Raw genomic sequence first — 26,797 nt, 5'->3', positions numbered from 1 at the left:
AAGAACTTAGTAGGAAAATGAATTTCTCTCTTTCAAAGCAAATGCGTTAACCTATAAGTCAACTATTTGAGTACATTAAGACAACACTTTGTGACTAACTATTTGATATTGTGTGCCTTTCAATCATCTACTAAGATAATATTTGTTTGTTATCTCTATTATTTTGATAAATGTAATATGCTACTACTCTTTGCCTTTCTAGGAGTACTATATTACATTTAAGCACTATGAGAGTATGAATTCTTATGAGATAATTTTACTAATAACATGAAATTAATTTTGTGTAGATAGATAATGATATGTAATAGACCAGAAGAAAAAACGACTGGCGATTATATGATGATTCTTTGTGGAAAGATGGTGAACAAATAAAACTAGTAGTTCTACAACTTTGTCTATAAGTTTTTTAATCTACTCATGTTGCATGTTGAAATAAAATTAATGCTATTCGATATATATTTATCTTCTGAAAACTAGTAAATCAAATAGATTAAGAATGTGAATACGTGTTGACAAACTTTGATAAATTAGAGATTTCTCAAAAGTTGTCGACTGCAGAGCCTTCATTTTAGTATTCTCCTACTGTGTAAATTGTCAGACGTCATTAAATCAAAATGAACATATATTAATTTATTAGACTAAGACATATGTGCATTTGTATGCTTATAAGCTTCATAAAATACATAACATATTCAATAACACATAACCTAATGGCCTGACCTAATTAAGTTAGTCTATTTGTATATTTATAAGCTTCATAAAATGCAAAGCATATTCAACAACACATAACCTAATTAAGTTAGTTTAGTTTGTCATTACGCAAAGCGCGGTCTGTTAACCTAATGTCACATCTCCATGTGTAGTCCGTAAAGATCCCAAATTGAAATTATGAACTCATTCCCTCGCTTTGCCATAAACCCCTTCTTAAAACCCTAGATGGTAGATACACAAGAAAAACATTTTCTGTAGCATCCGCGACAATCCGGCGAAATGCCAGGGCTGACGTCAGAATCCGATGACCTTGCAATGGTTCCAGTCTCGCTGGAGACAGAAAATCAACCCGTGGTCAACTACCCTCTCCGTCATGGTCTCAAATCCCCAATTCATCGACTCTCCTTTTCATGGGCGTGTGGAAATACTCTCCGAGTATCAGTTTTCCGGAAGCCTCAGTCGGAGACGGCGGACGGAGAAGGCGAGGCTGGCGGAAGAGTGGTGGAAGTGAAGCTTAGTAACAGTGGAGATGAGGAAGTTGATGCTGCAAGATGGAGGAGAATGGCCTACAGTTCAGTGACTCCTTTCGCTCTTCTTCAGAGCCGGAAACATTCTTTGTCTGCAGCATCGAGAATGTCGTTGGATATCCCTCCTTACAAGGCAGAGTGGTAAGTTTTTCAGTTCTTTCCGGATAAGTAAAATGGCGGAATGGTAAACCTGTAACTTGATTTAGCTGAAATAGACCTGAAATAACCTCAAGTAGTTTTTTAATCCATATGCGTGTTTAGTATGAGAATATTCACGAGCTTAAACCATATCAATTCTCAGTTCAGGGAATGTGAATGAACAAGTTCATCCATTGTTTTGTGTTTGAGATTGAAGGCTTCTTCGTTGCTTCGAAGATATTCTTCTTGAAACCTTTCTTAGTTGGTATAACAGGAGTGTTTTCCCCCTTCCTGACCCTTCTATTTCTTTCGAGATTGTATAATAGTATTTGTGAATTCTGAGATACTTCCTCAATAAGGTAAGCTAGAGTGGTTTTCCTAAAAAGGAAAAAATCCTCGATATTGATCATCTTATAGTGTTAGTCCAAAAGAGAGACAATGTCTGTAATGTTTTGTTTTTCCAACCACTTTGATCTATTCAACCATACAACATCATATATATACATTTCCAATGGGAAGTGTTTTCTTTGTAGTGGAACACTAGGAGCTGTTTGGCCATGAAATTTATTTAATTTTTTCTAAAATAATTTTTGACATTATTTCAAAATCAGTGTTGTGGTTGTAAAATTTTCAAATCTAACTTGGGGTTGGATTCCAAATTTGAGAACGTGCTCCAAACCTATTTGCCTCTACCCCTGTAAGGTAGAGGTAAGGCTGCGTACGTCCTAATTCCTACCTCCCCCGTTCCCACTTGTGGGATTACATTGAGTATGTTTTTGTTGGACTTAGAAATAGTGCTCTCTTCTCTCCTTTGCAAAAAGTATAACCAAACACAACTCCATCTTCAACTCCAACTTCATAAATTTTATATAAAGTGAAAAATATTTGGAATCAATGACCAAACGCCTACTAACTCTATCTAGCTATCGACCTTATCTAATTTTAGACTCAATATGATCTTTGATCTACCATACTAGCCATATAAACCTATAATGGCGCTGTAAACAGTATCTCTTGGGTGATGCAGGGGATTTGATAGATCTAATAGGCTAATTGTAATGACACAACTGATTAGATTAGAATAGCTTTTGACAGTTTCCTCATGGTTTCTTGGTGAGCTTGTGATTATTTTTCAGCACCTTCCGGTGTTGCTTTTGCTATATATTCAGGATGTTACCATTATCCCAGAAACAAGAAAATAATTTGTAATTTGAAATTTGGCATTACTGATAGATATTGACTACTGAATACTCCCCTCAAGTTGTAACATATGCATTTTAAATGTCCACCTTGCTCTGATAACTTGGCAAATTGTCGTAGTCCTAACACCTTTGTAAAAACGTCTTTTTTTGCCTCCCGAGTTGGTACATAACTAGTGGTTAGCTAATAGGGAGTGGTGGAGAGGGTGATCAAGGAAGAGGAGGTGAGGAAGGTGGTGGAGTGTTGTGCGGTAGATAAAGTTGCGAGACCGGATGTGTTCACTTTGGATCAAAGGTGAGGTGATGGAAACCATTATGAATTTCAAGAAAGGGAGAATTTGAGAGAAGTTTTGATGCATCTTTCATTGTCATCATTTCAGAAAAGGAGGGTGCATCGAGCATAAGAAGATATGCACCCATAGCCTAGTGGGAAGTATTTATAAGATTATTTCTAATATGCTTTCCAATAGTTTACAGAGGGTATTAGATGAGACATTGTCTACATCGCAGAATGCTTTTGTTGAGGGAAGACATATACTTGATGCAACTTTGGTGGCAAATGAAGTTGTTGACTCAAATGTTTTGATGGTACCCCAACTCCCATCTCTACCGTTAAAGCAAGATGTTTGATTACTCTTTTTGGTTGGGTTAGTCTCTCTCTTTTACTTAGTGTCGATTCTTACCTAGAATTTATCAGCTCCATAGATCTCTATTGTTAGCTGTTTAGATAGATTTTTTTGCCTTTTTGGGAGCTGATATTTCTTTCTTTTGTAATCTGTGCATCTGCTTGATGCTTTGTTAATGACATTCTTCTTTTTGTAATCTGTGCATCTGCTTGATGCTTTGTTAATGACATTCTTCTTACTTCATCAAAAAAAAAGAAGAAGCTGTTGACTCTAACAGAAAGCAAAGAGTTCAGGAATTCTGGATAAGCTAGACCTTGAGCAGTTGTGTAATCATGTAAACTGGAATTCTTGGACTAAATAATGTTGAAGAAGAGTTCTAGCATTCAACAGATAACTTGGATCAAGCATCGGGTTTCCATTATTAGGTATTCAAGTATTGTGAATGGTAACTTGCGTGTTTTCTTTGGTAGTTTGAGAGGGTTGAGACAGGGAGACCCCTTTTCACCCATGCTACTCATTTTAGTTATGGGTTTTATTTTTGTAATTATTCTCTTAATAAATTTTGAAGATATCTGACTGTTTTACCTTGTAAACCTAAGAGGAGGTGCTGCTACAAGCGTAGTGCATTTTTTCCCTATCTACAACAGGAGCTCTATGTCATATAAACTTGTTAGAAAAACGAGTTCCAAGTCCAGAAGCTTGAAGTTTCTCTCTAAAGAGATCTGAGAGAGTTTTATATTTAATCCATACTATAGCAGCCTGGGGGAATATGTCCTTTTATTGGGTCACTATTTGACAGTTACACTACATCTTACATGTAATTAGGTGGGAGCATGTCATAGAGTACAGCAAAGAGATAAGTTCTCTTCTCAGTGATCAAAAATCGCCTCCTAAATCAATTATCGAAGATGCCAAGTCGGTAGTAAATGTGAGTAATTATCATCACACTTTTGTTTGGCTGCCCAGATTCTGACCTTCGCTATTAGTATTTATCTGGTGACTGTGTGTGCCTGTTAGGAAATTGCAGCGCCAGTGTGTCTGAAAGCTGCGTGGGAGCTATTGGAGATATTTTACATAGACAAACAATCTCAATCTTGGATTCCTGAACGGTTGCTAGATTGGTTAGCTGTATGTTCCTTTTCTATTCTGAATATGTTTCCTCTATTTTCTCCAACAGATGTCACAGATCTTATACTGTTCTTCTAACTTAATGCATGGTTCATTCATCAGGACTACAATTCCTTATTCTCGGGAACTCTACCAACTATTCACTCGAAGCTTGTGGATTTTCAGCAGGAACTTGTTGGAGTACAGGTTTAGCTGTCAATTAATATCCCTGTGAACTTTACATTTGTTGGGTCTATTAGTTGATAAATAATTACTGACAATTATTGATGAATAAATTATTAGTCACAGTTAAGTGTTCTAATTTGACTGGAGATAGATATAGACATAAAGATTAAAATTTAGTTGTATTTAAGCAGGTGTGAGCTCAATCCTAGGTTCTTTGTAATTGTGGTTTCTTGTCCTTGTAATTTTTTGGTTAGTTGCCAGCATACTCTCATTGCTGATGGATATAACTTTACCTTTCTCAAAAAAAGAAAGAAGAAGAAGCAGTTCAAAATTAGAGTGAATATCAGGGGTATGCAAACCTTATCCCTACCTTGGAGGTATGGAGACTATTTCTGATAGACCGTCGGCTCAGGAAAAAACATAACAAAGCAGTCAGGGAAAATAAATAAAAGAAGCGAAGAAGCCACGACAAAATGATGAAGCATTCTGAAAAAAGGAATATATACAACAAAATAATACTATAATCAAAGTACAAGAAATAACAAATAGAGATGGAAATTGAAGAACAAGAAACTATACGAGTACTGCTGCAACTACGAGTATGTAAAGGATAAGTGAGACAACACTCAACTACCTACTACTCTTCTACCCTAATTTGTGTCCTCCATAGCCTCCTTTCTAACATCATGTCCTTGATAAGATGAAGCTATGCGAGGTCCTGTCTAATCACCACTCTCTGTATTTCTTTGGCCTACCTCTACCTCTCCTGAAACCATCCATAGTTAACCTCTCATACCTCCGCACTGAGGGATCCGTGCATCTCCTCGTCGCATGCCCAAATCATCTCTGCAAACTGGACATTCAAAAGGCTTTTGATCATCTCAACTGGAACTATTTATTGAAAGTCTTACAGAGAATGGGCCTTGAAGGTGGATTAACTGGATCACACATTCCATCAGTTTAGTTAGATTTTCCATCCTAATTAATGGCTCCCCCAGTGGTTATTTTCCCTCACAGAGAAGTCTGAGACAAGGTGACCCCCTCTCCCCGTTTCTATTCATCATAGCAATGGACGGATTGAATGATATCTTGAGGACTGCAAAGAGCAATGACTGTATTAGGGCTTCAAAGCCAATCTCAACACTGAAAATGGAGTTGAAATCTCCTACTTACACTACGCTGATGATTACTGATCCTATATGATGCAGAAAAATCTCAACTCAGAAGGCTAAGAGTGATTCTTATTCTGTTTGAAGCTGTCTCAGGATGCATGTAAACTAGTCAGAATTCTTTATATATCCAATCAATACAATTCCACAGATTCACTCTCTAGTAGAGATCTTTGGTGGAAAGTAGGTGAGCTTCATACCATTTATTTAGGAATGCCCCTTGGAGCAAAGAACATGTCAATGGGTATTTGGAATGGGATCCTGAAGAAATGTGAGAAGAAACTACCAAATTGGAAAAGTCAATATCTATCTCTTTGTGGGAGACTGTTTCTTATCGAAACTGTTCTTGATGCTTTTGCCTACATATACGATGTCCCTATTTTCTATGCCTGCCAATGTTGCTGATAGAATTGATGCTTTAGAGGAAATTTCGTATGCTAAGGGAACTCTGACAAGAAGAAATCCACTACATGAAATGGGATATTCTCTTAAACAACAAAATGACGGAAGCCTAAGCATATGCCATCTTAAAGCTCAAAACCAGAGTCTACTTAGCAAGTAGAACTGGAAACTGGCTTCAGAAGAGAAATCCCTTTTGGAAGGATGTGACCAGAGGAAAATGTCGGAGGAAAACTTTTGGACTACCAAACAAGTGTACATCCCTTATGGTGTCAGTTTGAAGAACCATTAGATGTCTTTGGCCAATTATTCATAGTTTATCCAACTTCAAAGTTGGAAATGGAAAAGAAAATTTCCTTTTGGGGAGAATGTTGAGTTAGGTCACCACCTTTAAAACAATCTTTTCCTGATATCTATAGCCCATATCAACAGCAACAAGCTACTTTGGAAGAACTGTGGAGTATGGTCAGACCAATGGTGGAATTGTAGCTTTAGAAGACACCTAAATGACTGGTAGATTGGCAGAATGACAGATTTTATATGAATATCTTAGAGCTTTTCAATGGGTTTTCTACCAATGAAGATGGCTTGGTATGGTTAAAAGTATCTTTGTTCCAATTTATGTGACACCATTTGAGTTCGGACAAAATTAAAGAAACGAAGGAAGTATGTGGTTTAAAACACTCCTTGACCATTTGTATGGTTATAAATCATTTTAATAAGTGTAAAAGAGGAATTTTAAATTTAAATTGTTTCTTATGGTAGAAAGGTGACATTCTTTTGGGGACGAACTAAAAAGGAAAATGTGCCACATATATGAGGCATTTCCCTTAAGAACATAGCCCCTACAAAAGTGAAATGTTTCACATGGCTAGTGGTAGGAAAGGCATGTCTTACTCATGAGGTGTTACAAAAGAAGGGGAGAGGTGTGGTGACTAGATGTTTTTTGTGCTATGAGACTAGGGAGACAAACAATCACTTGTTCCTACACTGTGAATTCACTGCTCAATTGTGGAACATGTTTTACAGTCTCACAAAGACAGTTTGGACAATGCCTGAACATACAGCTGATGTAATGAGTTGTTGGATGAGAAGAGGGGGAAGTGAAAGTCAAAAAAAATGGTGGAGGATTATATTTTGCATATGGTGGTCAGTCTGGAGGGAGAGAATTGCAAGGTGTTTTGAAGACAAAATTAGAGCAGTCCATGATGTGAAATGGAATTGCCTAGAGACTTTATTTTTTTGGTGTAAACAGAACTGTATAGAGGAAATAGAGTCGTTAGTAGAATTTCTAGGAGCTTTCTAAATCTAGAGTGTACTTGCTTTGTAACATGTTTCTAATGGTGGCCAGCATTCCCAATGCTGAAGAATACAACATTACTAATCCTCAAAGGAAAAATGTGTTCTTTATATTGGGTCAAAGGGATTAGTAAAGGTATGTTCCCAGTCAAATCAGTCCTTAGAGAGCTCAACGAGCCAAATGTTTTGCTGGAATTTTGATATGGAACGTCATGATACCCTATAAAGTAGATTGTTTTGTTTGGTTGCTGGCAAAAAACGAGGCCCTTAATCATGACAACTTAGCATGGAGGGGTTTCCGCTTATATTCCTGATGCTTCTTATGTGGAGAGCAAGCAAGACAATCAATCATCTCTTTATACAATGCAAATGGACAAATCAACTCTGGAAAACATTTATCAACTTTAGAGGCATTAGATGGGTGATGCCACTAGAATTAACTAATGTTCTAATTATCTGGAATAGAGAAGGAAATCTATCTAGTCAGAAAGAGAGCTGAAGAATTGTTCCAACCTGTATTTGTTGGACCCTTTGGAAAAAAAGGAACCAAAGATGCTTTGAAGACAAAGGAAACTCATGGAGAATTTAAAGATGAAGGGTTTAGTGCTTTACTATTTTGGTGTAAACTAGAATGTCTAGAATATATAGAATCTACTTTGATGTCCAAGATTACACATATAAAGTTTTTTTTCGTCCTATTGTAGTCCCTTTTGATCTGGGCACCCATACAACTTGTGTAAGTATCCTTGATGAATGTACTGTTAACCATTTTAAAAAACAAAGTACAAAGAAGGATAACTAAAGACTGAAATATATTCAAACAACTAAGTTGGTACGGAATTTCACTTAGACACTTCATTTAAGATTTGTACCTTTTAAAACACATGTACTAGGGTCCAACTATGCCATTTTAACACTTCTCGCTGACTTGGCAAGTTGCATGAATTTCACATCAAACAGGCACGTGAAAAGGCCAAAAGAACACATTTTTTTCCATTTAAGCCTAAAGTTGCAAAAACAATTTCAGAATTTTTTTTCCACAATCAGAAGTTGCAGATTTTCTAAGTCCTTTTTCTTTTTGCGAATGTTATTTTTATTTTGTTTATTAGATAGATTTTAAAATAGTTTTTCCTTTTTTTTTTTCTAGATTATTTGTTTTTAATTTTTTTTATAAGCTGCGATCCCCCCCCCCCTAGATAGATTCTAAAATAGGTTTTCCCTTTTTTTTTTAAAAAAAAGAAAAAACTCAAATGTCACATATAGTTAGTTAATTCACTGTTTTGCCACATCAGCAATGACTGTAATACTCTCCTTATGTTTTTGGATTGTCAAAATAGTGTCTAATTGTACAATTTTTGGGAAGGTTGACAGTTCAATTGAAACATGTAGTTGGGTTGTCTAAGTGAATTTATGTCAACTTTGATTGTCTATGTATGTGTTCAGATTTCAGCCATAACTAAACTATGATGGAAGGAGTAGCACTTCCATCTTTCTGTGCTCATTTCCAATTTATTTGATCATTACAGGTTGTTGAAGATGATCCTAACTACTGGGATGCAATGTCATCAGCATTGGCTGTTGGCTGGCTGGAAACTGTGGTGAGCATATTATTTGTGGATATCAACCATTATTAATTGTTCATTCAAGTTTTTGTTGCTTGTGTGATACTGTGATGTATATCAGGATTTTGTTCAAGGAGTGTGCATAAGTCTATGATTGCCAATTTTGCAGGTAAAATTGCTGCGCTTGCATGGCTCTTACCGGTTTGATCAATTATCTAGTCGAGAGGTAAGAATTTCGAACTTAACCTGACAAACGAGAAAAAAAGGAGAGGCAAAAATTTTGAACTTGTGATTAGTAGCAGTCTAGCATAGCTTAATACAACCTAGATATTCACGTAACATTATATTCTTTACTTACTTTTCCCTCGTAAACAACCTGTACATCAGTTAAATTTGGAGCAGTTATTGCCACTTCCTTATATTGGTATACCTAATCATGGGGCAATGAGTTGTCTTTCAGAGCTTTGACACCTTATCAGGCCGTGTACCTTTTCTATCGAGTTCCAAAGTCTATCACTCTTTGCGTGTTTTGCCTGAGAGATCTAACTACAGGATGCACTGCCATGTCGGATGATAAAGTGGACTTTCTTGTTCTTTTTGTATCGCATTGTTCTTCTTTAGCTTCTAGTTGGCATAAGCTACCTCTTAACAGCTTGAGAGATCACTGTATATCCTCCTTTTCATCACTAATCTTTAGCATTGACGCCATTATAATTTCTTATCTTTAACTAGTCAAGTTAAAGAAGATCTACAATTAATGAGTCTCTGTGGGTAGAGGACTCTCTCTATGATTGGGCAAGTAACAGTGATATCATCAGATTAAGTCTAGGCAACTGTTCACTTGCTGATTGGGAAGCTGGTGACTGAAGTCCTGGGGAACGAGAGCAATGAGAATTTTATTTGATTGCTCTCAGATAGTTTCTGAAGAATTCCCGTCTCTCTCAAAAGGGTCTCTGAACTATGATTACAGCTTTCCTGTTTCCTCTTTTAACCTGTTTAGTTCTTGCTCTTAAAAGACAGAGAATGGACTGGTTGAAGCAGTTGCTGTTCTTATATCCAAGATGCCTAGAATGCGTCCGAGTCTGAGAGAAGACAATTTGGGCGAGTGTTACAAAACCAAGCCTGACTTCATGAAGGTAATTTAGGCCTTTACTAATGATGAGTGGCCTTTACCGGACAACATCTGATGCCTTTTTTGCTGTTAGGCTTGGGAGAAGTGGAGAACACAAATAAGTAAACTGGACTGCAGTTCCTACTGGCTTCAATGTGATCACCGGCAGACCAGAGAAGGGCTGAAAAATTTGATCCAGATCATGTTGGGAAATCCGACTGTTCTATCAAATGCAACTTTCAACTGGATGGAGCTTTTTATATCCCATTTCTTATATGTTAGGCCATTTACTGCGGTCAGTTCCTCTTTCTAATTTATCTAAAACATCTAATGTTACTTTGTCGCACAATCATCCATAAGTTGAGCCACTTTGTTGCACAATCATCCAAAAGTGGATAGCAAGAAGATTCTTTTGCTGTTATGTTTGTGCTTAAAATAAACATTGTATTTTTTTTGGTGTAGGGTCTAGAGAGCATGCACAATTCAGCTAAGAAGTGCATGCAAGTAAAGCCAGCTTCCATCCCCCATAAGCTGTTTGGTCTTATACTTGGAATTCTTGGAGAAAATACTGAGGTGAACCACTCTATAGATTTAATTTAACTTTTAGTTAATGTTTAATATGTGCAAAACTCATGAGCATATCCTATATGTTCAGGTTGTTCTAGCAGAGTGTTCAAGATCATTTGGCCCTTGGTTTGTTAGTTTTCTCTTTCTTTGTACTATTCATTTGGGTGGCTTGAGTATTTCACATTTTGTTCTCCGTTTATTTGTCTGATGCAAGTCCTTTTTTCCCATCTCTCAAGGATGATGGCACATGCTGTAGAGTTGTTGACAGCTGGGAGCACTCATGCAGAAATTCTTTTGCATGAAGAGCATTCCAAACTTGGAGGAGTTAGCATAGAAGAGCTGCATAGACTTGTATATGCACAAGTTCTGTCTTCTCATGCATTAACGTGGCAAGTATGTGGAGATACAAACTTGTGCAAATGAATGCCTGATTTGCTTGTACTTGCATTATTACTTTAACTTGTTTCTAAAATAAATAAATAAATAAAAACTTAAAACTCTTCATTTATCTCCCCTTGTACGTGTGTAGGGTTCAGCTTTCACCCTAATTAAAGAAAACCAAACGACATGAGTGAGATTCAGTATGGCCCCCAAATTGTATGGGGAAAAAATTAAGATGTTTCTGGATTGGAGACAGCCTGTAACTTAGAACTACAATTGAACACTAAAACAATTTCTAGATGCTGGAGAGCTTTTACCTATTTATTCCCTTACACAGTTTGGATACATAATGGAATTTTATAAGCTGCTTTTTCTGAACCTGTATTCTGGAAGCTCAATCTGTGGAAAAGCTAAATACTGGTTTCTGAAAACTCAGTTCAAATTTTTGTTCTTGTACTAATATATTTTGGATCTTTGTTTCTCACTTCCCTTCAGATTGCGCCAATATACTTGACTTCATGCATAAAACAAGGGATTAGATTATTGGAGAATTTGCTGTACAAGCAGCCTGTACAGCATAGCCAAATTCTGTTAAAGGTACATCTTCCAGGGTAACTTTTCTTTTGATTCCTCACCTTGTGGTTTTGCCCTCGATTATCTTTCTCTACAGTCTCATTTCAATCTAGTGTTTACTTAATAATTCTTGCTTGGTTAATGTTGCTTTTCTGTGCAGAGTATAGAGATCTGCCGCCTGTATGAACTTGACACTATAAATTCGAACATTATGAGGGTATGCCATGATATATTCATATTGGCTGTCTTTAATCTCTAAGGTGTTAGTACTTTCTTAAGCGCAATAAAAAGGACTCTGATATGATTTCCCTGTAATGGTATGTATTAGAACTTTTGTGATTACTTTGAAAATACAAGTGCTTCACTTTCAATCTGTTGTTTTATTTTTATGAAAGATAATGCAGCAAAAAAGTTCAAAATATTGATTGAAAATGTCTCGCAATAATTTTATAAAGCATAAGAGGGCTTTAAATAGCCAACTTAAATAAAAAGATCAGCATAATTTAAAATTCAAAAATCTAAAATATCTTAACAAACTAATCTATGCAATATAAAATTTAAAATTTTGAGAAGTAGTTTAGCTCTAAACCAAAACAATAAATTTTTTATGCTTAAAAAAATTACTGCAGCAATTTTCAACACTTCTCCTTTGCTTTATTTGTTGCAATTTAAGAAAATTGTTCCTCTTGGGGGATAATCATAGGAGTGCTTCCAGGATTGACGGATCCTTGATTGTGCACAATGGGAGGAGGAATTTACTCATATCAAACTGAGCCTTCTACCTAAAAATAGGATCAGATCACAATCCTACTCCGTTCACTTGTGGAGATTGAGAGCTGAAGAAATCTTACTTCAGATTTGAAGCTTGGTGGCTGGAAGTGGAGGGTTTCAAAGATAAAGTGAATGAATGGTGGGGTTCCTTCATTGTTAATGTCCGACCTGGATATGTCTTAGCTTAGATGCTGAAATTGTTAAAACAAAGCTAAAAGGGTGGAGCAAGAACAAAGAGGAAATTGGAAGCAGAGGAAGGAGGACATTCTTAGTCAGGTTTCTAGTTTGGAAGCTATTCAAGACCAGAGAGCCTTTGCTGATGATGGATTTCTTCAAAAGACAAATTTGACCATGGTGTTTGAGAAGGTGGCAAAAGATGATGAGATAGCATGAAAGCAGAGATCCAGGATACAGTAGCTGAAATATGGTGATAAGAACACCACTCTTTTTCATAGAATTGCTACTGCTCACTAGAAATTTAATTGCATTAATACTTTAGAAGTTGATGGCATCACAGTCATTAATCCTGAGGAAATTGAGGAGGCAGCTCAGAATTTTTACCAAGAACTGTACAAGGAGATTGAACCTTGTAGACCTGAGCTGCAGTTGCATGAAACATCAATAGTCTCTAGTTAAACAAGTATGGCTACAAAGAGAATTTGAGGAGGAGATTCTGAGTTGTATCAAGTTGTGTATTCTGGAGAAGGCTCCTGGACCAGATGATTTTCCAGTGATTTTCTTTCTTTTTGGGAAATGTTGAAGGAAGATTCATAATAACTGTATGGTTCTTCCATCCTAACCAGGTTATGTTGAAGGAAGATATCATAAGAACTGTACGGTTCTTCCATCCGACCAGGTTTTTGGAAAAAAGCTGCAATGCCACCTTCATAGTGTTGTTATCTAAAACAAGTGCAGCTGATTTGGAGGACTACAAACCAATAAGTTTGGTAGGTGGAGTATACAAGATTATTGCAAAGCTACTAGCAGAAAGGTTGTAGAAGGTGGTGAGCAAACTGGTCGACAAGCATCAAATGACTTTCATTAAAGGGGAACTAACTGTGGATGCAACACTCATAGCTAGTGAATGTGTATATTCTAGAATGAGAGGAGTTGCACCTGGTGTAATCAATGTGCAAACTTGATATTCAGAAAGTCTTTGACCATGTTTATTAGAAATTCTTATTAAATATTTTTAGGCAAATGGGATTTGGTAGTAAATGGCTGAGTTGGAGTGAGTATTGTATTAAAATTGTAAGGTTCTGTTCTTGTAAATGGATATTGGAGAACCTATGGGTTTTTTTTCCATTTGAGAGGGGGTTGAGTTAGGGTTGCCCTCTATCCTCTTTCCTGTTTATTTTGACAATGAAAGGTTATGATAACATGATAAGAATTGTACTACGCAATAGATGGATCAAAGGATTTCAAATTGGTGAAAGAGGTGAGGATGTGGACTGGGAATCAGAAATCTAAGACTAAAAAACTAGTCTTCTGATGAAGTGGCTATGGAGATATAATGAGGAGGAAATCACCTTCTAGAAGGAGGTGATCATGGCAAAGTTCGGTGAACTAAACCCTTGGTGCACAGATGGTCATATTGAACCTTTTGGGGTTGGAGTATGGAGAACTTTTAGGGATTTGTGGTTACTGATGGAGACAAAATCTGAAATTCAAGATGGCGGGTATGGGGACAATAGTAAATTCTGGAAAGAAGGATGGATTGACCAATTCCTCTGATGGAATTGTTTCCAAATTTGTTTTTAATTTTTAACAACCCTGATGCAAGAGTGTGTGAGTGTGGAGGACACCTCAGGAATGAGATGATGAGATCTCTATTTTAGGAGACTGCTAAATGACTGGAAAGTGGAGAGAGTGGGACATCATTACTTAAGAAATTAGGAGGCCCCAGTAGTTTTACAACATAACCATATAGGGTCTTGTGGAAGCATAGCAAGAATGTGGATAAGCCCTATATTATAGAGTATATAACTTTGTCATTGGGGTCAATTTCTAGTTGCATTGAGATTTCACAGTTAAGAACACATACCAGATAGAGATGCAAGGTGTATCTAGAAGGCCACAATACCAATGGAACTTCATTTGGAAAAGCTTGGTACCTTCTAAGGTGAAATTCTTCACATGGTTAGTGGTACAGCTTGTCTCACTCGAGAAGTATTGCAAAAGAAAGGGATGCAGATAGCGCTCAAATGGTAGCGTCTCACTCGAGAAGTATTGCAAAAGAAAGGGATGCAGATAGCGCTCAAATGGTTTCTTTGCAACAAAACATTTGTTTCTTCATTGTGAGTTCATTGCCCATCTTTGGGAAATTTTCCTCAACCAAACTAACACTAGATGGACCATGCAAGAGCACACCTCAAATGTACGTAGCTGCTGGATTAGAAGGGAAGGAAGCAAAAGTTAGAAAAGGTGGTGGAGGATGGTACTTGCCGGCATCTGGTGGACTGTGTGGAGAGACAACTTTGAGATGTTTTGAAATAGATCCAATTCTATTCAAAAAGTCAAATGAAATTGTATTATATCTTGCTTTTTTGGTGTAAAAAAAGTTGTTTAGAGGGAACATATCAAATTGTAGATTTATTAGGCCTCTGTAAGTTGTTTTTCTTCTCTCTTGGTTACTCACTTTTTGGAGGTGGCAAGCATAACCTTAATGCTGAGGAATACAGCATTATCAATTTTAAAAAAATAAAAGAACTGCTCCTATTCAATTTTGGTTTTGGCCGTTTGTGATTGTGAATTCTTTCGAGTGTTGTTGAACAAACAAACTCTTGTAACATGACTTTTCCTCACGTTACATGAGTGTCTAGAAGCTCTTTTGGAAGTGCTTTAATCTGGACAATAGTAGGATTTCCAAAAAATTGTTGTAAGGATTTTTCTTCCATCATAATATCCCATAATACTTAGCTCTCAAAATACGATTTCATTTTCACGGACTATTCTGATAGTTTTCACCAGTGAATTTATGTGGCAGGACATTGTAAGAGAGATGGCTGTTTGCCATGTTTGAAAATATGTTAAAATTGATAGTGGTCCTAAGTCGGTATTAGTTGAAAATAGCACTGTGTGTATAAAATAAGCACGAGTTAAAATTTTTTTTGAAAATATTTTAGAACTCACAAATCCCATAAAGATTATGAGGCTCTTGATACCACTGTTGGTCAGTCTTGTCAAGCGCGCACTCAAGCCCTGAAGCAAGACTCAAAACGTGTTGAGCAGTTTGCCTTGCTTTATGTGCGCTTCAGTGTAGTCATCAAGGTTCTGAAGCATATTTTTCCATGTAAGTGAGCCTCTTCTGAAGAGGTGCCACTAAACAATTGATATTTCAGTATCTTAATCTTTTTTCAATTTTTTTGTTCATATATTTGTCATTCCTGTTTATAATAATTAGTCTTGCACTAAAAACATATGTATTTGCATTTTTTTTCTCCCTTTGAGACTTTTTCCATTAAAGCCAATGCTTTATTTTGGGCTATGCGCTTTAAGCCTCAACAAACCTTAGATTTTTTTTGTACTTCCATCTTTGATAGCACTACTATTGGGTTTTAAAAGATGGTAGAACAACAAAATATTAAACGTAATTGACATGTCTCAATAATTTTATTAAGCATAGGAGAGCTTTTGATAACCGACTTAAAACAAAAAATCTGCATAATTTAAAATTTTACAAGCTAAATTATCTCAACAAACTAATCTATTCTATAGAAATTTAAAATTTAAAAAGTAGTTTAATCCTTAACTGAAGTAATTTATTATGTTCAAAGAAATTGCTGCAGTAACTCAAAGTACTTTCAACTTGTATTTCATATTTTTGATTAGATTGCTGGTGTGCATCACTGGAAACATGGGAGAAAAGGCTCTGGTGTCTTCTGGCTACAGCAAGCTCGAGATGAATTTCGTTTAAACAGAATTGCCAAGCAATTATTTGATTTCGTGGGGAAGTCTGTATCTGATGAAGGATTCAAGGTTTGTATTTCTTGGTTATAGTGGTTGAGTGCCTTGTATATTTTCGTAATTCTTGTATAACTGTGTTAACTTTTCTGTCTGTACAGTTCACATCTTTATACCCATTTCTCTAAATTGCAGTTTTTGTATGTTATGTGTGCTGAGCGTGTTTCTTGGTTCTTTTTTCCAAAAGGAATACATTCTTTAGACTGTTGGTTTGCAGACGGTTCAACTGTTTTAAGTAATTCACAGGCGTTTCATGTATCCATGTAGTCCCAGTTATCCAAGTATGTGCATTGTGAAAAACTTGCTATCTGATGGGTGAGATTTGATGTCCAGAAGAAATTTTGAACCTTTCATATGTCAAATATGGGTACACTACGTGCAGCTGTATAGATGGTGGTGAGCAAGCTTGACCAGGTGCTTGATTAAGGAGCTTAAGCAATGTGGGTAATGGACTATCATGATGAAGCCCTTAAGTATTGTTAAGATGATAATTGTGATTCATATAATGTTAGAAACCTCAAAATGCTATAGAAGTCCAATCTTGCTAAGCTTGTATTTTTTAGGGTCTGGGTTAAAGTGAATCCAGCCCCAGCAAAGAGAAGAAAAGTGAAACAATGAAATAGAACGAAGATAGCCAAAACATGGCTTGTCGTAATTAATTTGGTAGAATTGGTTCACCATTAGAGTTATCTATTTTGATTATCACGAGTCTGATTGCTCTCTGAGATATTTGTTCCAAGTCAGTCTAGTAGTTTGGCTCTGAAGCAGCATCTCTTTTCTCATAGAATTAGCTGGCTTATTCTCTTTGATCATTCTATTATTCTTTCCCTGCAGCAATGGGAGGGTCTCATAGAGTTGCTGGGTTCTGAGTCTAGAACTGCTGGTGGACTTGAGTTTCTGAACAAGTAATTGCTTAATACTCACTTTGTATTAGTGGATGTCACCTGTAAACATGGTGTCAAAGCATTTTAAATCTCTGAAGTTTTTATGTTTACTACTGCACAGGTACAGGGACTTTAGGAGATCCCTATTGCAGGTTCACGGTGATACACCCACTGATGCAGCTCGTAATGCAGCTGAAGCTCTCGTCTCTGTATGTCTGCCACCTTTTATAATAATGAAGAATAACATTAGATTGATTAAAAAAATTCATTTTGTGTGTGTATAAGATTTTGCATTTGATATCCAGTCCTGTTGATTTATAAGATGATAACTTAAGCAGCTACCATTAGAAACTGAAAATAAATTAACATGAGATTTGATAATGAAACCTGGCAGCCGGAGTGTTGTGTAGGTTCGGATTGAAATAGTTGTTAGGATGCTTATATATATTATCTAAGGCAAAAACCCTTCTGTTTGGCCCCTGAATCAATTTTCTTTTGTTTACTCTGCAGCTCATGAAAAATCCTTCCACGCCGCAACGCTTTTGGTTACCTCTTCTATATGATTCAGTGAGTACCTCTCTGACTATTGATTTAATTCTTTGCTAGACTTGCCAGATCAATTCTCTTTTTCTTTTCAAAATCATAGGTGCTGAATAGGTCACATCAACGCAAGGTAGGAAGCCCACTACTAAAAGATATAAGATGATGTTTGAAAACCTATAAGATATAAGATCAATATCCCATCTTTATGTAGATGTTTGGTCAGGCAATGCTGGTGATTCTTGTATAATATGTTGGCTTCTAAAGACAATTATAAAAGGTTGACATGAAAGAAGATGAAGTTTATGAGTGTTCAATCTAGATCGCTAGTAAATATTTATGTAATTACTCTTTTCTTTTCCCTTTTTTTTATTTATTTTTGTTTTCAGTTATGGGTTTGATGTAGTGTAGCTTGCTTTTATTTCTTTCTAGTTTTGAATTATGTTTCATTGGGGGTTTATATTAGTTCGCTCCTGCTCAGGTTTTAAATTTCTCCCAAGTAAGAAAAGAAAAGAGAAGCTAGTCAGTGGGTATCTGCTCTACCATTTGATTCTGTGGATAATACTCCTGTTACTTGTGGAATACATGAATCTTAGTTCATATCAGAACTGGAACTGATATATTATGAGGGGCATTTATGATCAAGTCTTCCAAATGACAATATACCCAGTGGGTTAGAAAATTGGGTTGACGGTCTATTTATTTAATTCATGCTGAAAACTTCACAATGCTTTCAGATTTATATGTTATTTAATAGCTGGTGCATGTTTCATCTTTGACCTCATCCGTTTTCCTCTTTTCTTCCTGTGCAGTTGAAATTGTTAATGTGGCAGGAGCGACCGTTGGTTAATGTTTCTCAAACTCAGCTTCTGTTGAATAAACTGCAAGAATTGTCCATGGCAAGATTGCGGCCAGACTTTGTTGAAGCTGACTTGCCATCTGATGCCTTAAGCTCTGTCAGGCTGGCACTTGCCACTAACCTAGGTCGTGCAATCCTCGAAGAGTGACTTTATTACCCCTGTTTTCTTGCTTGATAGATCACTGGTTGCATCTTTCCGATCATTACTTGCAGCAGAAAACAAAATCCGGACTACCCATTTTGTTATTTGTTTCTTTTCTTGAAGGGGTTAACTTGAAAAGCTACATATGTGAAGCTGACACTGCATAACGAATGGTCTTGCCCCCTCTGAGCCACTTCTGTCACCTACATGCTGCAGAACTAGACAGAGCTAAACCCCGTTGAAAGCGTTTGGATGAGAACTTCAGGCTATTTATTTTTTTCTTTCTGGATTGGGGTACCTACAATGTATATGCTTTTGTAAACCACCACGAATGCCCCTGCCCATACCTGGTTAATGTGTTGAGATAGAACTCTGTAAAGAGTTGCTGGCTAATTGTAATAATCATGTTCTATATTTGTTTTGACCATTTTTATCATATGCCTTGTCGTTATTCTAAAGGGTCATTTGATCGCGGTTTTGAAACAGTAATTCCAACATTAAGGGGTCATTTGTTTGGCAACAAATTATCCCAGGATTACTAAATCTGGGATAATTTTTTCCACTATATATATGGGATCAATATGAAATACAATAATTTTATTCCATCACATTTTCTTTTTATCCCTCACACTACGTGATTCCTAAGTTGATAAGATTGTTTGGTTGGACGCTAGTAAAAAAGTAGTCACCATATACTAACACAACTGTCACGCCCCGAACTACCTCTGAGGCGCGGACACGGAGCTTAGGACTACAAGTGATCTCAAGATAACTCTGTTGGCATGATCATGAGCATACTAAAGATAATAAATTGTTACGAAAGCTATATCATAAATTATAATGAAAAAATGGGGAATATCCATATGCTGAAATTGAGATATATGAAAAATCGGTGAGTTTAATACAAAGTAATATTAATTCACTATTAAGTTGAAACTAACTATGTCTGAAAATAGCCTCTAAACTGGACTAGAAATACTGGGACAAGCTCCAGCTAAATCTAGCAAAAACTGAAACTAAATGACTAAAGACTAAAATGAAACTCATGACTGTTGTCCTCGGAGAATGAGGACTCACCACTGAATCTGCTGAACTGGAGATCGGGAAATTGATCTATGCGTGATCTGGATGCTGAGAACCTGAACCTACATCACGAGAAGATGTAGTGCACGTATGCGTCAGTACTTGAAAGGTGCTGAGCATGTAGGATAGAGTAAAGCTGAAATAAAACATAACTGAACAAGCATAAAAGTAAGTATAATAATCTGACATGATTAATTGAATTCTGAGCTAACTGAATGCAATGACCAATTTATAACATGTTGAAACTGAATACTGAATATACTGATAAACGGTCAATGCAGAGAGTCTGACTGAACTGTGGGAGCTACTAATAACCGATAATAAAACCACATGAGCTAAAAGTGGAGTCCGATGTATACGCCCCATCGAGAGGACCCAATATACCCTGTCAGAGGTATAAAGACATGCTGGCGTGATCACTAAACTGATTGCCTACAGAGGGGACTTACAACCTACTTGGTTAGTAAATCTGGGACTAATTAGGTACATTGAACCCTAGTTCAACTCGATATTATGCCACTCCTATGAATTCTGTAAATTTACTGATTATGTCTGAGTTTCTGTAAATACTAGATAGCTCAAAAAAAAACATGCAAACTGAGAATGCAATAATTAATCTGGTAACTATGCATTTATAACTGACGCATGTATATCTGAAGTGTCTGAAATATTTGACCTAACATGTGTAATTCAAGAACTAAAGAAATACAAAGCTAGGGTTCTGAATTTCATGCGATAATCTGAGTAATAACATGATAATTTGATTTGAAACATATATTTAACTAAATCATGAAGTTCTATCAAAGTTCTAGAGACCCTAGGTTTAATCATGATATGAGAATCAAGAATCTGACTAAAAACTAGGGACCCAATGGGTGAAAGGAACCCACTAATGAAATCCCACATACCTGGTGATGAAATCCACGGAAAAATACTTAGGTTTCGGGGTTGGAACTGCTGGAACTTGTTGTGTTCTTCAACTAAGGTTCTTGAGCTTTTTCTCCTTTCTTGCTTCTAATTTTCTAACTTTTGATTTAATGTTTGACTTAGATATGCTTTAGTTATGTTTCTAGGCTTAAACTGACTAAAATATGATGATTTAGGGTCAAAAAGACGTACTTTAGGGTTTAAACGGATGGGAAAGGTCCAAAAGACCCCTAGAAAAGTTGTTGTCGGGCCAAACGACGGTCAGGACTGACGGTCCGTCGTCGGGGCCTGTTCGACAGGCCTTTACTAAAATGGGCATAACTTTTTACTCGGAGGTCTGATTTTAGCAAGATCGGTGGCTATGTAAAGCTAATTCAATTATCTATCTGTGGGTAGGTCATGGGTCACATAGTCCATTTTTTGCTAAGAGTTATGATCATTTGAAGTTGACCCAACTGCATTTCCCTTAACTGTCTGCAAATTTTCCACCTACGGACCGTGTTGGTCATCCGTAGCTCTTGTCAGAGAGTGGGTGAATAGGGGTCTCGATCGACAGTCGCAGATTATGGACCGTCGTCTAACCTACAAACCGTCGGTCCGTTCGTCGATCAAGACTTAGCCAATTTTTTCCGGCTGAAGTTTTGGGAGTTTCTGAATACATCGACGATTGTGCAGGACGGACCGTCGATGCCACCGTTGATTGCACCTGCAGATTTTTTTTAAAAAAAAATTAATTTTTGGTCTATTTTAACTACGGAGTGTTACAACAATATATCGTTGGTGGTACTAAATAATACATGCATTATATAATGTTGGAATTAATGTCAATTGCAAGGTAATGTGAATATAGTGTGTACTAACATTGAGATGACATTGTTTACAGCCTTTAATGTAAAATAGGCAAGGGTCATACTCATTGATTAGGTCCACTAATTGTTCATTTCATGCGAATAAATTTTTGGAAGGCCAAAGTTTTCTTTTGAAGTATATAAGTAGTCATGTATAACATTTCATGCCTCGTCGAATATTATTTCTTTCTGCCCTAATTGTATGACACATTTTTCTTTTAGTTATTATTCAAAATTGAAAAAAAAAAGGACATATTTTCATATTTTACCAATATTTAATGAACTATCAACATCTTACTATGTTTGGTTTCACTAATTTGGCAAAGTTTATAAAGATACAATTTTATTTTAAAGTTGGGGATAAGGTGCAAGTACTCATACACACCTTAACTAAACTAAGGTCTTATTATTCCAAATTCATTGTTTTTGTAATTTTGTACACCTACATCTCCCACGCGCTTCAACTACGTGAAGTCAAGGGGTGTGCCACGTAAGCCTAAAGTCATACAAAATTGCAAAAGAATGAGTTTAGAGAGAGGTAGGTAATATGACCTTAGTTTAATTAAGATGTATTTTTGAAATTTCGACCATAGTTTAAATGTACTTGTGCAAGGATTAGTTTTGAAATACTGAAAGTTTTATCATATTTTTAAATTTAGTGCTCAGTTAAACTAAAATCACACAAATTGGAACCAAGGGAGTAGTACATTATGCATCCTTGCAAATATCCATTGCATTATAATCCTAGCGAGATTATCAGTGTATAGGACCTCGTGGTATTTTCTTTATCAGTGTATTTTTATAGTATTAGGATATACGAGATACCACTTGTTAGCACCAAAATACATATTTCAAATTTATGTTTTTTTCTCACTCAGCCCAAAAATGTCTTTTTGAGATAGATTTCACTTGCATTTTCTGAAATGATTCTACTGTCATATGTACAAATAGTAGTTGATTTGATCTAAGTGCAGAAATTTCATGTGCTATAAACTACTTTCATGTCCAAAAGCTCATCCAAAGTCTATTAACCGGATCAAAAAAATCATCCAACTTCTAAGCTTGATAGAGAACACTGCTTTTCATATACTCAGGAGTTCTTTCTATACTGAAATGTTAAAAGAACCAGGACAATATAATTATATCAATAAAACTACAACACTCTAATTATTATTTCTTCAGAACTAACTACTACTTACAATCATCAAGAGAGAACTACTATCCATCTCTCTGTTTTACATATGGATAAGTAATAAATATATGAAGACATTTTTTATAACATGCACAACCAAGGAAATAAATTTGACACAAAAGCATTCGACGTTACTTGTTTCGTTGAGTGGAATCTGAAGGCAAAGAACTTTGAAACTCCAGTAAAATCTCCTGAATCCGTTTCTTCAACAGTTTATCTTTGACACCTGCCAGCATACTACGATAAAACATCTCCAGGCGGACAAGCTTTCCACGATCCAAGGACTCCAACATGTTTTCCCACTCCTTTGCAATGTCAAATGAACCTCCACCGCGTAATGAGGCTGGCATATCTCGCTCTTCAAAAGGTTTCCCAAAGGTGGCACCATGAAGAATGCTAGCATACCTTTCCATTAGAGAGAGTTTCGACTGAAGAAGCTTTACATCCTCTGCTGCCATAGACAGCTTCCTCTCCAATTCTATCACATCTTCAGTTTTCTTTTCTGCACCACTTTTATCGCTACCATCTTTCACACTCTGTTCTCTAAAATCTGCATCTAGAGGTGGCCATAGTGCCATAGTTGGAGAGTAGCAATCAATCATCTTACCATTTCCAAGGACACCACTCCATCCTCTACCCCAAGACCACATCTTATATCCAGCACCTGCCAGAAGAATAGTATGGGCAGCACCACAGACAACTTGAACAGGTTCTGGAAATTTAGGCCCATATAGCCCAGAACAGGGAATCAACAGAGGAAGAATTGCATCACCTGCATCAGGTCCACTATAACTTGCTTCAGGGCATAGGCCAAGGCCTTTCTCCATTCCCCATGACCACACATCTCCAGCAGAAGAGACAACACTTGTGTGAAACAAACCACAGTCAACAGAAATGAGAAACGCATTCCGCGGTAACCCTTTCACTGGTTCAGGAGACAACGTACTTTGGGTTGTCCCTTGACCTAATTGCCCATTATCTCCCTGGCCAAATGTCCAGCATACACTTTCTAATGTATCACTTGGACTTCTCTGAGCTAGTAAAGCAGTGTGAAAAGCTCCACATGCTACCTCATACACTGTCCAAGGGGCATCTGAATTGAAGGGCTCAATAACTTCAGGATACTGTCTGCTCTGCCTGTCTCCCAAGCCTAACTGACCATGGGTGTTGCCACCCCAAGAATAACAAAGAAGATCACTCCCTTTATAAACCTCCCCAGCAGTGACTAATGCCACAACATGCTCATTTCCACATGCCACCTTAACAACTGTGTGTCCATGGAAATTCCAGATAGGTATTGGGTTGCAATTGCTAGTAAGAGAGAATTCACTCTCCATAGACTTGCCTTTCTGTGGTTCAGGAAAATTACCCCACATCCATAGAGATCCAAGATCATCAATTGCTGCTGACATCATTCCACCACCTTTAACCGAGGAAATCTACAGGAGAAAACAGAATTAGCCCTTGAATTTCAACCTATTTCCTCACTAATTTCAACTTGTTCGTACCATCAGTTTCTTTCTCTCTGAGCCACTAGCTGATGAATTAGGGGAACCTAACTCAAGGAATCCCTCCAATAAATGAGGAACCAAGGAATTTTCTCCGTCAAAACCAAGTTGTCCATCCACAAGGTAGTCAAGGAAAAGAATAATTAATAGCACATGCACAAGACAATTACAAAGTCAATAAGTTCAAGCAAATAATACTAAACGTATAACTCAAGGAATCTCTCAAAGGATACAGACATTGTATCCCCAGCCCCATACTGATCCATCATCTGTGAAAACAAAGAAAGTCAAATAAAGAGGAAGGGAAACAGTGCCTGGGAGTTCAAGATAATTAACACTTTTCCTTGTAAACAGCACTGTTGCTCTTCTTAGTATCAGCATTCTTAATAAGCCAAAAATTGCAACTACCTGAATGTTATTGTTACACATTCACATATAAGAACAAACCTCATGGTAACATTATTTTAGCATCTTGGTTAAAGGCATAAAGCAAGCAAATAATCAGAAGATGAGGGCATAGTGCTCTGAGAAAATTGTCTTAAAATATAAATGCTTTCAATCCCCTACTGTATTACTGATGAACGTTCACAGAGGTCTTACATGCCCGTAGTTGAAGAAAAGAATGAAAGCAAATCATTTCAAACAGCAATACCCTTGAGAGCCGAAAATTCTGTTTCCTGATTTCTTTTCCCTGAACTGCTCCCGTCATTCGAAACATGACAGGAAGCACCCTTTGGTGTTACTCCAATTAAGATCACCTTATCTTCAGAATGGCATGACATCATTTTGAATCACCCTCTATTCATTTGACTAGGATAAACTTAGCTTATTTGAGTCTTAAAAGAAGAGTGAACTCTGTTGAATCCTCCACAACCCATAGGTCATGTCAACTTACTTTATACGTAGATCGTTTCAGTTTGTTCATGAGTGAATTAGCAGCTATCAGCCTAATTCATGGTAGAAACCTTGAAACTATAATACTTCTCCCTTTGTCTCAATTTATGTTATAGTGTTTCACTGGACAGAGTTTAAAAAATTAAAGAAGACTTTTGACATGATAAATATATGCCAATAATATCATTTTAAATGAGTGGAGGTGAGAATTCTCAGTGCCTTTTCATTACAGGATTGCTAAGATTAAGTAGTTTCAAAAAAGAGATGTATCATTTCTTTTTGGGACAGATTAAAAAGGGATGTTTCCCATTAAATGAGAAACTGTGAGTAATATTAAGGACTCTATTGAGAAATTTGCTAATAAATGGTACAGTGGAAGATAAAACACAATACTTTCATCGATGCAGTTTTCCAAACTGCTATATCATTTATGGAAGAGCACCAACTCTGATGCGCTAATAGATTATTGAGTTGTGGTAACTGGTAACACAAGGCCATAATAACTATGCCCCGTGTTTGGTAAAACTCACAACATCGTCTAAATTATACATGTATGTGTGTGTTAAAAGCAAGTACAGATAAAACTATGGTAAAACTCACAACATCGTCTAAATTATACATGTATGTGTGTGTTAAAAGCAAGTACAGATAAAACTATGTAAATTTCAAAACCATAATCTTAATTCAGAACCAACATCATCTAAATTATAGATCCACCACTACACATTTCATAGAGCAAATGAATTACAATTCTGAAAGAGAACACAAAAATCCAATCCCGTAGCTTCATATCTAGAAGCAACAAGAAAAATCAATTTCAATCTAGTGACAAATGAAATGGGTATAGCCCGCCCTAGATTACACTTCCACATAGATAAACTTCAACATTTCATTTTCCAATCAAATAATTTTTTGTAAAAAAAAAAAGTTGGAACAAATTGAAATCATTTCAAATAGTTAACCTGAAACGGCAAGACTGTGATAAGCACCAGCTGCAATAGCAACAATCTTTACCCTTTTATCTCCATCAGAATCAAAGTTGATTCGGGCCGGGAATAAGTGGTCAGTTTCAGAAGCAGTACCAAGTCGACCGAATGTTCCTCTTCCCCAAGAATACACATCCCCATTTGCTACCATTCGCAAGAAAAAATAATTTAATTTTGAGATAATATTGGTTTAAGAATAAAAGGGTAAGTTGAAAAGATGTTTGTTTACCAGTTAGAGCAAGAGTATGAGCTTCGCCGGCGGCAAGTGCTATGATTTTGTTGAACAAGTTGCCGGATCCTGATTCTGATGATTCCACTTCCTCCGCCATTTTCTTCTGCTCAACAGGTATTTTACTCGCAGATATTTATCTCTGATTTTTGAGCAATGATTGTTACTCCCATACTTCCAAATATGGGACTCACTTTATTTTAATTTTATGATTTTTAATATTTCATTTCAAAAATTAAAATAGAAAGAAGTTATTAAATTGTTTTGAAACGCACTAAAATAGACGCAGGATAACCATTGAAATAAACAGATTATTTTATATATGTGAAATATGTAATATTTTTAAATGATTTTTATAGGATTATGGTAGAGTGATAACACCAATTTAATTTTAATAGATGTTTCAGATTTGAGTC

General features: G+C 36.5%; 2 protein-coding genes across 3 annotated transcripts; one reads left to right on the top strand and one right to left on the bottom strand.

Annotated features, from left to right (window-relative positions):
- The first annotated feature begins 709 nt into the window (after positions 1-709).
- On the top strand, positions 710-19,172 carry LOC101253512 (nuclear pore complex protein NUP85). Of its 2 annotated transcripts, XM_004245115.5 has the most exons (18): positions 710-1,379; positions 4,027-4,129; positions 4,219-4,329; positions 4,432-4,515; positions 8,888-8,959; positions 9,093-9,149; positions 9,940-10,059; positions 10,129-10,329; positions 10,497-10,607; positions 10,690-10,727; positions 10,838-10,994; positions 11,478-11,579; positions 11,716-11,772; positions 16,158-16,304; positions 17,124-17,194; positions 17,295-17,382; positions 17,684-17,740; positions 18,526-19,172. In XM_004245115.5, the coding sequence occupies exons 1-18, from the start codon at positions 991-993 to the stop codon at positions 18,718-18,720; spliced, it is 2,160 nt and encodes a 719-aa protein (XP_004245163.2). In that variant the 5' UTR covers positions 710-990; the 3' UTR covers positions 18,721-19,172. The 2 variants fall into 2 exon arrangements, 1 of the variants encoding a protein (XP_004245163.2); XR_003247645.2 differs by lacking the exons at positions 17,684-17,740; positions 18,526-19,172 and adding an exon at positions 16,557-16,729.
- A 3,520-nt stretch (positions 19,173-22,692) lies between these two features.
- LOC101253214 (regulator of chromosome condensation (RCC1) family protein) lies at positions 22,693-26,530 on the bottom strand. The gene is made up of 5 exons (NM_001348261.1): positions 26,382-26,530; positions 26,129-26,296; positions 24,506-24,541; positions 24,273-24,388; positions 22,693-24,203 (listed from the first exon to the last, which is right to left on the bottom strand). The coding sequence occupies exons 1-5, from the start codon at positions 26,479-26,481 to the stop codon at positions 22,896-22,898; spliced, it is 1,728 nt and encodes a 575-aa protein (NP_001335190.1). The 5' UTR covers positions 26,482-26,530; the 3' UTR covers positions 22,693-22,895.
- Positions 26,531-26,797: the final 267 nt, after the last annotated feature.

The sequence above is a fragment of the Solanum lycopersicum genome, chromosome 8 (assembly GCF_036512215.1).
Source record: "Solanum lycopersicum chromosome 8, SLM_r2.1".
NCBI lineage: Eukaryota > Viridiplantae > Streptophyta > Magnoliopsida > Solanales > Solanaceae > Solanum > Solanum lycopersicum.
Note: the sequence above shows the minus strand (reverse complement) of the source record. Positions and strands in the feature narration are given on the sequence as shown.

What these genes read in the sequence shown, in the direction of transcription:
- LOC101253512 (XM_004245115.5), top strand. Translation starts at nt 991, where the DNA reads ATGCCAGGGCTGACGTCAGAATCCGATGACCTTGCAATGGTTCCAGTC. An exon ending in TTGGCTGGCTGGAAACTGTG is followed by an intron (nt 8,960 to 9,092) that starts GTGAGCATATTA and finishes CCAATTTTGCAG; the next exon opens with GTAAAATTGCTGCGCTTGCA. An exon ending in TACCTCTTCTATATGATTCA is followed by an intron (nt 17,741 to 18,525) that starts GTGAGTACCTCT and finishes CTTCCTGTGCAG; the next exon opens with TTGAAATTGTTAATGTGGCA.
- LOC101253214 (NM_001348261.1), bottom strand. Translation starts at nt 26,481, where the DNA reads ATGGCGGAGGAAGTGGAATCATCAGAATCAGGATCCGGCAACTTGTTC. An exon ending in GGGCTGGGGATACAATGTCT is followed by an intron (nt 24,389 to 24,505) that starts GTATCCTTTGAG and finishes ACTACCTTGTGG; the next exon opens with ATGGACAACTTGGTTTTGAC. An exon ending in CAGAGAGAAAGAAACTGATG is followed by an intron (nt 24,204 to 24,272) that starts GTACGAACAAGT and finishes TTTCTCCTGTAG; the next exon opens with ATTTCCTCGGTTAAAGGTGG.